General features: G+C 40.9%; 1 protein-coding gene across 1 annotated transcript; it reads right to left on the minus strand.

Annotated features, from left to right (window-relative positions):
- Positions 1-1985: 1985 nt before the first annotated feature.
- LOC311028876 (uncharacterized protein) lies at positions 1986-4990 on the minus strand (the record flags this gene model as incomplete). Its single annotated transcript, XM_084033673.1, has 4 exons — positions 3295-4990; positions 3004-3156; positions 2825-2917; positions 1986-2105 (listed from the first exon to the last, which is right to left on the minus strand). Exons 1-4 carry the CDS (start codon positions 4312-4314, stop codon positions 1986-1988), a joined length of 1386 nt encoding a protein of 461 aa, XP_083889799.1. The 5' UTR covers positions 4315-4990.
- Positions 4991-12445: the final 7455 nt, after the last annotated feature.

Consider the following 12445-nt stretch of genomic DNA (forward strand, 5'->3'; position numbering starts at 1 on the left):
AGGGACAGAGTCCGAGAGGAGCCTAGAACTTAAAGGCATTATTCAGGAACAGAATCGAGTCCACCGTGTCTGGCTTCAGTGAGGCTCTTCTCTTCTCCACTGCCCTTCCAGCCACACTGAAATTCCTCTCACTGCTGCTGCTGCTGGCAGGGATGCTGAGCACAGACCGGGCGAGTCTGGCCAGCAAGGGCAAGGTGGATTGGTGGGACTTCCACCACCCCAGGACATCTCTGGTGTTCTCCATGGGAGCGTCACTGAGCTGGAGGTACTTCGCTACCTCGTCCACATTTCCTTCGTTGCCGGCCAAGACATTTTCCCACTCACATTCCACCGGGTTAGCGCGTTTCTTGGCTCGCGGCTCTTCTCCGTCTCCACCGGACTCGGCAACAGGTGGATCATCTCCTGGTTCTTGGCGAATGACTGCTATCTGGACCCTGGCATCATTGTGGACGCTTTCTCTATCGACTGCAGACATCATTCTAAGCTGGCTAAACTTGGGCCACAAGAACATGGTCTGTGCAGCGGCTGGATGACGACTTTTTTTTCAATCCACTCCAGGTGTCTCTGGCGGATGACTGCCTGGTGAGGGAGGTCGGAAGAGACAGGCTGGCAGTGTCTTTTCAGCCTCTCCTGCCAGAGCATGACCAGATTGAGAGTAGGGTATTGAGTCTTCAAGTTTTCCCTTCAGCTCCCCATAGACAGCCTATCAAAGAGCAAATTAATTGATTATCTAAAATACACTGAAAAAAGTTTTTAGTTCAACCAATTAAAAATTTTTAGGGTAACAGTTCACATCTATATTGTATAAGTTGAGCCAATGAAAAAATAAAACTTGTCTCAAACTGTATTTTCTATGTCCATGGAAACTATATTTTAAGACTTGGCCAAAATCATATTTTCTTGTTAAAAGGAAGCCAATTAATTTAAATTTAATGTTTTATCTAAACAAAAATATATAGATTTTATCAAACAATTGTTTATCATTTAATAAATACAACTAAATAGAAATTATTTGTTTTATCCAATCAAAGAGATATATATTTTATCAAACAAATATTTATTATTTCAGAAATACAACTAAATAGAAATTATTTGCTTTATCCAATCAAAAATATATATATTTTATGAAACAAATATTTATCATTTAAAATATAAAACTAAATAGAAATTATTTGTTAATAAAAAAAATATACATCAATAATTCTAATGACACATTGATATCAATTAACTAACTTATTAAAATGATAAAACATGACATTTTACAGGGTATCTGCATGGTTGTAATTTAACACTTGAGAAATGGAATTCAAAAACAGTCAAAACCCTGATTTAAATTAACAGTGTTCCAAGTTACTAACGTTGGGATGCCAAATCTGGCTGAAATGTAAAATCGTCCTGATTTAACCACAGTGTACAATTGCAAGACATCAACGGTGGGATGCCAAACCTGGCTGAAGTGTAAAATCCTCCTGATTTAACCAAACAGTGTACAATCCCAAGACATTAACAGTGAGATGCCAAACCTGGCTGAAATGTAAAATCCGTCAGTCAAGTCTCAAGTCAGTCAGTCAAGTCTCAAGTTAGTCAGTCAGTCAAGTCTCAAGTTAGTCAGTCGTCAGTCAGTCAAGTCTCAAGTCAGTTGGTCAGTCAAGTCTCAAGTCAGTCAGTCAGTCAAGTCTCAAGTCAGTCAGTCAGCTCTCAAATTAGTCACACCACATATGTATGCCAGCTAGTCAGCTGCAAAAGCAAACACTACTACTGAATAATGCTACTTTACTTGCTACTGTTACGATGCAACTAAGCTGTACTGTATAGCTGGTCATAGAGCTTCTTGACCTTGGTGGTCATGCCTTTCGGGTCCAGCTCCATGAGGACTTTCTGGATATATTCAAATGTCTGTTTCAATGTCTTTGGATATTCCATATTGAGAACATAAAGGAGCCCCATGAGAATGGCGACAGCATTTGCGACAGACGGCAACTCGTTCACAACCTCTTGTCCCTCAAGTATAATGCCAATGTCTTTGGGTGCAGCTTGTGCATCTCTGATGATGTAGATTGCCATGGTTGCCCCCTGAAGAATGTGTTCTCTTCCTTCTCCGACACCTGGAAGAGAACAGAACGAACAGTAAAGAACATACAGTGCATTCGTAAAGTATTCAGACACCTTCACACACCCCCCCCCCCCCCCCCATATAGACTTAATTTTAAATGGATTCAATTAATTCATTTTTTTTATCATCAATCTAAACAATATCCCATCATGACAAAGCAAACTTTTTTTTTAACCCTTGTGCCGTCTTCGGGTCAAGGAAGGAGGAAGGGGGGAAGGGAGGAAAGAAGGAAGGAAGAAAGGGAGAAGAAGGAAGGGAGAAAAGAAGGAAAGGTAGGAAGGAATGGAGGTAGGAAGAAAAAAGTAGGAGAGAAGGAAAGGAGGAAGGAAGGGAGAAAAGAAGGAAGGAAGGGAAGAAGGAGAAAAAAATAAGGGAGTAGAGGAGGATGAAAAGAGGGTTGGAAAAGAGGAAGGGAAGAAGGAAGGAGAGAGCACAGCAGGAGGAATTTTGATCTGGGAGGACAACACAAGGGTTCATATTTACAAATTTGTGAAAAATTAAATATTAAAAACTGAAATATCTGATTGGGAACCCCGGAAGATTATGCAGTAGATGTGGATGGACCACTGAGTTTCTCCTGACTAATGTTTCAGATTTGAGTTTGAATAGAATGTACCCTGATTGTTGAATATACAGTGCATTCGTAAACACTCATATCAAGTGGACAGTCTTAGCTAGCATTACAACACCTGTACAGTAATCTTGCCTTACCAGGAATTCTTGGACCAGCTCATCCATTGATTCTCTCATGTTGATGATGAGACATTTGAGAGCGATCTCCCTCCTTGTACCGATATCAGTATCCTGCATGAAGACAGTGACAATGATTAATAATACTTGTTCAGTCCATCCATTCAATCAGTGTGAGTTGACAAAACATCTGTACATACCTTTTCTACAACTGGCAGGAGCTTTGTCTTCTCCCGAGTTGCTCCACCCTTCTTTCTGACAACCTGAATCAGTTCAAAGCACTTCTCGTCAAGTTTCTCCATGAACCTTGCTTCAAGGGGTATTGTGGTTACTCTGTGGAACTCTGCATTTATCTAGGGAACATACATATATACAGTATAGAGAGAGATGGATAAATGACATGTGCCTCAGGCAAAAGCATGTGATTTAGCTTTACATTCATTTGATTACATTATACATTTTGATCCATGTTATGAATAAAGCTAGTGTACCTCTTGGACTTCGAAGAGTGCTGGCCATCTCTCAATAATATCCTCCAAAGATGCTTTCTTGTTGACAATTTCTTGCCTCCGAAATGCGAACGTCTGAGCCATCTTCTCTCTTATTGTTTTGCCATTGTTCCTTTTCTTTACTTCAGCCAAAAGGGCTATTCTCTCTTGCTCCATGGACTCAGGGGTCTCGCCATGAGGTAGAGATGGGTAATGGTTAGACTCGGCTCTCCTGGGTTTTTTTATGTTCTTTGCTGGGTGGGCGTCGGTGGGGGATTTTCTTTTGACAGAATTCACAGTCAGCTCGTCAGATGATGAACTGTGTGATTTTAGGTATGTGCGATAGTTATACATCTTCGTCTTGAGCCTCTGTTTCCATCCGTAACTGTGGTTGAAGGACCCTGGTTCTTTCAGACAGGGGTGTGTCTGTGTGAGCGCCTGTGCCACTTCACTCAAGTCTGCATCACTAGGATAGGATCTGTACGAATAGACTTTGTCAGCGAGTCTTTCAAGTATGTCGGAAATCATTTTAGAGCTGGGAGTCAGTCTAACCTGGTTTCTCTGATACTCTGCATTTCCAGCCTCAAGTTGAGATTCTGTGGAAAGTGAGAAGGTAGGGATGATGAACACCTTGGGCCACTGCTCCTTTCTGAAGGTGTCCGAGGAAGCGTCGCTTACAGGTAATGTAACATCTGAGCATGCAGATGAAGAGATACTTGCATCATCTTGGCTGTGAACATTGGCCTCATTCACAGAGAAAACTGGCTCAAAGACTAATGTCACAGGGGGGGGTTGAACAACCTTCAAAGTGGCAAGATCCTTGAGGTCTGAAGTTTTAGTTAAGTTAACCCAACTGCCAAAGTCAGCATCGTAGTACTGAAGCCGTATTTCATTAGTTAGACCAGAAATATTCTTTATTTCTTCGATGACTTCGTCAACGGAGCCAGGGATGCCATTCGGAAGCTCCAGCTTGATGCGACTGTCCTCTTCTAAAATCACCAGGAGCCGTGTGACACTCGCCATGTCTAGAGATCCTGTGAGTGGGAGGGAAAGAGAGGGAGAGACACCTTAGGTACCCATTAACCCCATACCAGATTGACAAATTAAACAAACAAAGAAATAGGTATAACTAAATTATTGACACTTAAAATTAAGACATTAGGCTTTCATTTCAACTAAAATTCTCATTTAAGGGAGAATTCCGGTCATTTTCCAAATAAAGCTCTAGGTTCCCGAGTGCTACCATAGGAAAAGACCTGAAAAAAATATGTGCAGCCACGATCGAGCTCCCCTGCTACCTAGCTGCACATCATTGTAGCTAAACAGCGAAGTAGTGATGTGCGGATCAATACTGAAATATCGATACCTCCGATACCAGATCTTTATGCTCTAAAATCGATTCTCAAATCCAAATATCGATACTTTAGTCATTTGAGGTTAAGTATATCATTAACAGGAACACAGTGGAAAGTAACTCAACTATTGAGATCTTGTCTAAATGATCCGCGGTTGGTGGGAACTACTTTTTCTTCCACCTGGGTAAGTGCGTAATGCAGTGGCGCGCTTCCTCAGTCAGTAATGTCTCAGTCTGTGTAGACACAATGGCCGAGTGTAAACGGAGTTATGTGTGGATCTTTTTCAGGTTTGTGATGTTTGTGGACAAACAAGGAGTTGTGGCAACTTTTTTTTTGTGTTTGAAACACCATTTTCACATATTTTGTATGATTGTGTACTATGTTTGGTTTTTCTGTTTTATTATCTCGGCTATATTACACATGCTTTGTAACATCCACCAGTTCCTTACCACACAACACTGAGTGTGGACAAACTCTGTTAATAAGAGAGCAGTGCTACGTGTGTGTTTCTGTAACGTACCTCTGTTTAGTCTTGCTTCCAGGGTAGACCTTACTAGTCGACTGTCGAGCTCCGGACTGTTTCCATATCAGCAAAGACAATGATGTGGAAACAGTCCTGAGCTCGACAGTCGACTAGAAAGGTCTACCCTGGAAACTAGAGTAAACAGCAGTACTTGACCGTACGTGACAGAAACACACATGTAACACTGCTCTCTCATAGTAACAGAGTTTATGCACACTCAGTGTTGTGTGGTAAGGAACTGGTGGATGTTGCAAAGCATGTGTAGTGATATTTTGAGCATAATAGAGGCCAAAGTCGTGGTTAAGAGAACTTCCCCTATCACTTTGCTGTTTAGCTACAATGTTACGCAGCTAGGTAGCCGGAATCTCGGTTGCCGCTGCGGTCTTTTCCTATGGAAGCACTTGGGGACCTATAGCTGTAGAGCTTTATTTGGAAAATGACCGGAACATCATAATGTCTAACTTGCGTTATGATTCAGTGTGATATGTATTGAAGTAGCCTAGTAGTTGTATCAACGTCTGCATGTAATCAACAACTGACTGTCAGATCAATATAGGAAGAACAATTCAAAAACATTTCGACAATATTTATTGTCAGTTTTATACAGATAATATAACAGATAATGAAGATATGTATTATTTAAGGAGGTTCAACTGACTCAACTGAAACTAATCTTTTCATGGAAAAGAAGGGCTGCATTTAAATTCAAAATGGTGAAAATAAATATAATAATAATCTTAAAATAAAGATAAAATATATACTTCATTTTTGAAAAATTAAATAAAGTATAGCAGCAGCTTGAGTTTCCCCTTTTTCTTTGTGAATGTTTTAACAGTCTCAACCAATTTCAAAAGCAGATATCTCAACATATTTTAACAATTGAACAGTTTTAGCTTCTCTTTCTTTCCCTCTTTTATCCAACTCCCCCACTTTCTGTTGTTCAGTGAGAGAACTGAGCTCTAGCTTTTCCTGCCAGGAGTTTAAATCCCGCTGTCTTTCTCACTCTTCTCCCGCTGTCTTTCTCACTCTTATCTGACTTCTTTCTCTATCATCTCTCGCATGATCTCTCACTGTCTGTGAGCCAGGCAGGCAGCGCCGGGAATGCACAGATTTGATTGGCTGAGTAGCTCACGTGGGATGGCTTAACTCGAATGCAATTGGTCAGTGGATTTCCTGATTCGCTAAACCAGTACCGTAAAGTCTAGAAACGCTGCGCCGGTCAAAATAGAAGCGCCCCGTCAAAATTTAAAATACTTGAATAATTTATTGACGGGTCCGTATAGGACGGCGTCTGGGTCCGGATCCGGACCGCGGTCCGCCTGTTAGTGACCCCCGTGCTAGACCATTCACCCAGCAGCTGATTAGCGATCGCGCGATAATACATAGATTTGTGTGAAAATGTGTTGTGAAAATATGTGCCGATTTACAAACGTCCTACGAGTATTTAGAAATACACTGCAATAAAACCGCATACCACTGTCAAATAAACCACATATTAAATGAGTTTCACTTATATTCCCTTTTAATTAACGTCGAGGTCACGTTAGCTACACTAGGCTAGCTAGCAAGCTACATTTAGTTAGCACCTACCAGAGAAATAGCCAGTGACAAACAGAAATAACAGCATTAAAAACAGCAGCATATGATCATTGTTGTTTTCACTTACCAGAATATCATCCGTAAAATGTGAATATGATGCTATCAGTCTCTCTCTCTGGCGTAGGAACAGGTCCAGGTCGGTTGATGCCGCTGGTCTCTGCTCAAGTTTAGTTTTTTTTAAGTGCGAATGCGCATGTGCGGCGAACCTATGCGTAATCCTAAAATTATGCATTTGTCAAAACAGAAATCTCTTGGTTTGAGCTCTTTGCAAAATTGAATGTAAAAATATTTATTTTAAACAATTTAATAAATGAAAAATTATTAATTGGAAAAATAAAACAAATAATATTAAACTGCATGGAAGGACAATTATAAATTGGATGAAGTACAGCTCGAAAACATTTTTACAGTGTAGGCTATTACATTAGCCTATATAAAAAAAAGATTTCTTAAGTCCTACTGTATATAGCCTATAGCCTATGTACTGTATATATTATTATTAGTAGTGGCCTATAAGCATACTATTATTTATTTAGCCTATTTATTTCACTGAAGCCAGACAAGGTGGACTCCATTCTCTGCCTGAATAATGCCTTTAAATTCTAGGCTCCCCTAGATTAAACTAAATTAGGCTAGTTTCTACGAGGAGTTTTTTTTTTCTAAGAAACTTATAGGCTATATTTCTAAATAGCCTACTGAAACATGTTCTGTCTTTGATGCTGTTTTTTCTAAGATTTTGATAAAATAATAAAAGAAAATGAACAAATCCGTTTGTCCAAATGATTTTATTTCATACAACATTAATATATGGACAACTTAACAAATCGTTTATCAATATAACACAAAGCCTTTCTTTGTTGTGATCACTATCTCACGTGATCTCTATAAATACCGGGGGGGATAGGGCGGGGGTAGTGGGTCCAAAGTAACAAAATCTGTGTGTACCTTTCGTTATTTCGTTTTTCCGTTTCAAAACCAAATAAAAAAAAACTAAAAAACAACATTGTTTTTCTGTTATTCTGTTCTAAAACCAGAACGGAAAAACACAACACAAAATCACACATGTGAAGCTGTTAATCTGTTTTAAAACAATAACGTGAAAATTAAGTTTTTGACTTTTTTATTGTTTTGCTATTATGATATTTGGAAACGTCGAGGGGGGGGGGGGGATTCTGGGAGACTTGCGGAGGTGCTGCTGCTGACGTCCCCCCACCGCCCACCGACCATGATCCGCCCGGGGCGGGTCATGGTCACGGCTCCCCGGCCGGAGCCACACTCTCCACCCCCCCACCCCCGCTTGCGCTGTGGAGCGAGCTGGACCCCGGAGCTGTGGAGCGAGCTGGTGCTACGGGATAGCTTTAGCTGCGGGGGATCCCGTACCGGACCCCGTAGCTAAAGCTATCCCATTATAGCTTCAGCTACGAGTTCCAGCTCGCTCCACAGCGGCAGCGGCGGCTCCCCGTTCTGGTTTTAAAACAGAATAACAGAAAAACAACGTTGTTTTTTTAGTGTTTTTGATTTGGTTTTGAAACGAAATAACGAAAGGTACACGGATTAAATAGCCTATCTGTTTATTTATTTAATTAATTTTAATTTGGGGATTTAATTGGGCTATAGCTTTGAGTAACCTACCTTGATCGATTCCAAGGTAAGGAACACACTGCTGAATCTCGTGTCCCCCATCTGCTTTACGGTGGTGCTTAGCTGGCTGGCAAGGGTTGATTTTTTTGTGTACTTCACGAGAGCCTTGGCAGCGAGCAGAGTCTCTGCAACTTCGGGTGCAGCCACACCAAGCTCCGTGGGGTCCAGGGCGTGTTTAAGGACTGTGTTATAGACATGATCCTGGCAGTCCAGACGGATGTACGGCCTTAGCGCTGCCTTGATGTTGGACCCCTGATCGGTGACCCACACCACTTTATTAAACACGGTTGCGTCAAATCCCATCACTGATATTAGCTGCTTCTGTAGCTGTTTCCTGATGTTTTCTCCAGTGTGGGCTTCATCAGGAGGAAAGGCCACAGTTGCCAGAACACGCATCTGCAGGTCGAACTCACTGGTCACGTAATGGCAAGTGATGGACATATAGCTAGTCTTGCGATAATCATCCGTCCAAATATCAGTCGTCATCCCCACATTTACACTTGCCATGATCTCTGAGATTTCCTGGACGAGGACTTTTTTCTTTCCACCTGCGACATCCTTTCCAACTCTGGATATGGTGGTTGGATCGGGCAGTACAGCCCTGGCGGGGAGACGGCCGTAGGTGGCGCCTACAGTGATCAGCTCCTGTGCCAGGGATATGAAGCCCTCCCCAGCTACGGTCTTGAACGGCCTGATGTCCTGGCAGCAGAATTTAACGCACTGGTCCAAAACAGCAGACTTCACCTTGGCGGGCACTCGATCAGGCGTTGACAGGAGGGCGGTCAGTGGTAGCTGTCTAAACTGGCTAGGTCGACCCAAACGCCCGCATCCACCTCGTTCGATGTGCCGCACTAGCGAGGAGGTACCGGTCTTCTTGCTGTCATATTTCAAAATCATGTTACACTCCTTGCACTGAACATTGCCCGTGTATTCGTCAGTTAGACTTACGATCATTTCAAAGTGTTTCCACACACCAGCCTTTCCAGCTTCGTTTATGATTTTTTTAAGCTCTCCTTTAGCTAGTTTTTGTTTTAATTCTTCCATCTTGTCTTCCTCTGATCATCTCCAGCAGTCAGACAGTGCACTTTTACCGCTAGCTTAATTCGCGCCCAAAAATGTTTTGGATTCAAGGCACTCAAATTAAACAAACTATTTATTTATTTCTCATTTAATATTTTATTTCTTTCTTTATTTTTTTACAACAAAAGACAGACGTGAAAAAAACTAATGTGTAAAAAAAAAAAAAAAACTGTAGTTCGTCCGACCCGACCCGAGCCCGAAGTAATTAATTAAAAACCAGACCCGACCCGGCCCGTTACCCGCTCGGGCTCGGGCTACCCGCGGGCTCGGGTCGGGTAGCCATGCTCTAGAGTGGACCCCCGCGCACTCTCATCATGAAGTTCCTTAACTATCAAGACGTTCGGGTTGAAAAAAATATGTTCACAATAAGTCACTGAAACACTTGTCTTGAATATGGAAAAATTCAATAAACAGAATGTTAAAAAAAAAAAACTATCAAGACAAAGTCCGGGTAATGAGAGCAGCTCGTAAAAAAGGAAAAGTTATGTATCGGGAGCACCAGATCATGTTCTTTCCAGACTTGTCTGTGGAGGTACAGAAACAACGCCGTCAATACAACGATGTCAAGCTGAAACTCCGGGAGCTGCACCTGGACTTCGGGCTCTTATTTCCCGCAAAGATGAAGATCTTTCATAAAGGCAGCCGACACCAGTTCAACACACCAGAAGAAGTTGAAGTACTTGTTCATAAGTCTGTTCCTCTTCGTATTCATAAGACGATTCTGGATCCAGCTGGCAGATATATTATTATACAAGCTTCATTAATAAACCAAGACTTAATTCTTGTGAACCTATACGGTCCCAATAATGACGACCCAAACTTTTATAATAATTTATTTTTGCAAATTTACTCTCTTCGGGGTGTCATAATAATCGGGGGTGATTTTAACTGCGCCCTTGACCCAAAACTTGACCGCTCTTCAGGCATAGATCTAACACATGCAAGAAGCAGGAAGATAATTCACCAATTTATGCAGGAGCTTAACCTAATTGATATTTGGAGGGTTAAAAACCGGACAAAGAAAGAGTACTCTTGTCATTCAACCACACATAATTCATACAGTCGTATATAATAATCGGGGGTGATTTTAACTGCGCCCTTGACCCAAAACTTGACCGCTCTTCAGGCATAGATCTAACACATGCAAGAAGCAGGAAGATAATTCACCAATTTATGCAGGAGCTTAACCTAATTGATATTTGGAGGGTTAAAAACCCGACAAAGAAAGAGTACTCTTGTCATTCAACCACACATAATTCATACAGTCGTATAGATTACTTTCTCGTGTCCAATTTGCTTGCTCCAGATGTCAATGATTGTGAATATAAGAGTATTCTCATTTCCGATCATGCTTTACTTCTGCTTAACTACTCAGCTACAACTGCTGTCAAAGGAAAAAGACTCTGGCGCCTAAGGCCACAGTGGTTACAAAATCCCAAATTCCTTGACTATGTTGGGCAAAATATTGATGACTATTTTGAGTTAAATACAACAAAAACATCTGCCTCAGTAAGTTGGGAGGCTTTCAAAGCTTTTATTAGGGGTCAAATGATGGGATATACAAGAAATAAATCGAATAAACAATATCTAGAGATATTGGAGTTGGAAAGAGATATAAAGGAACTTGAAGTGGAAGTAACCGAAAACTTTAGTAGAGAAAAACAACAGAAATTAGCGATCCGAAAAGCGAAGTACAATAAGTTATCCACCAATAAAGCCCTGGCAGGATTAATTAGACTGAAGCAGACCTATTATGATCAGGGAGAGAAGGCAGGGAAATTACTTGCTTGGCGCCTAAAAACAGAACAAAATGCAAGAACTATTACAGAGATTGTCACTGCCAATGGAGATAAAACATCAGACCCTCAAACAATTAATACATTATTTGAATCATATTATACACAGTTGTACTCATCGGAATGTTTAGTGACTAATGAATCATTTCAAGATTTTTTTGATCAGTTAACGCTCCCCTCACTTAGTGAGGATGCTAAAGCTGATTTAGATTCCCCTATCACTTCAGCTGAAATATCTGAAGCAATTGACAAAATGAAAGGGGGAAAGGCTCCCGGCCCAGATGGGCTACCTATTGACATCTATAAAATCTTTAAGAACAAGTTATTATCCCCACTGTTAGATATGTTTGTAGAAAGCTTCAATTCCGGCAAATTCCCACCATCCATGTGTAATGCACTTATAATTCTAATACTGAAGCCTGGAAAACCAGCAACAAAATGTGATTCTTATCGGCCGATGTCATTGATTAATTCTGATGCTAAAATAATTGCCAAAGTACTGGCACGAAGGCTTGAGAAGTACCTGCCTTTTCTCTCTGATCCGGACCAAAATGGATTTGTTAGGGGACGGCAAGCTTTCCACTCCGTCCGTAGGGTTCTCAACATTGTTCATGCAAAGACAGAACATCCAGATACAGCAGTGCTCTCGTTAGACGCAGAAAAAGCGTTCGATCGAGTTGAGCATCAATATCTCCACAAAGTACTCGAACGTTTTGGCTTTGGTCATTACTTCTCCAATTGGATTAAAGTCCTATATAACAACTCGGTAGCATCTGTATTAACGAATGATATTATATCCAATCCTTTTACTCTTTCTAGAGGCACACGCCAAGGTTGTCCTCTTTCACCCCTTTTGTTTGTGTTGGCAATTGAGCCCTTGGCTATTGCCATTAGGAGTAATCAAAATATTACAGGCATTAAAATAAATGATATTGATAACAAAATAGGCTTATTCGCAGATGATATTGTAATTTTTTTATCTCATTTAGAACAGTCACTACATTTCATGTTTAATATCATTAGCTCTTTTAGTAAGCTATCCGGTTATAAAATTAATGAATCCAAATCTGCTATACTTTTCCTTAAGCATTCAGAAAGAATAAAACCCCCTGTTCAAACTCCATTCAAGGTGGTTAGGGATAGCTTCACATATCTTGGTA

The sequence above is a fragment of the Eutrigla gurnardus genome (assembly GCF_963514095.1).
Source record: "Eutrigla gurnardus genome assembly, chromosome: 18".
NCBI lineage: Eukaryota > Metazoa > Chordata > Actinopteri > Perciformes > Triglidae > Eutrigla > Eutrigla gurnardus.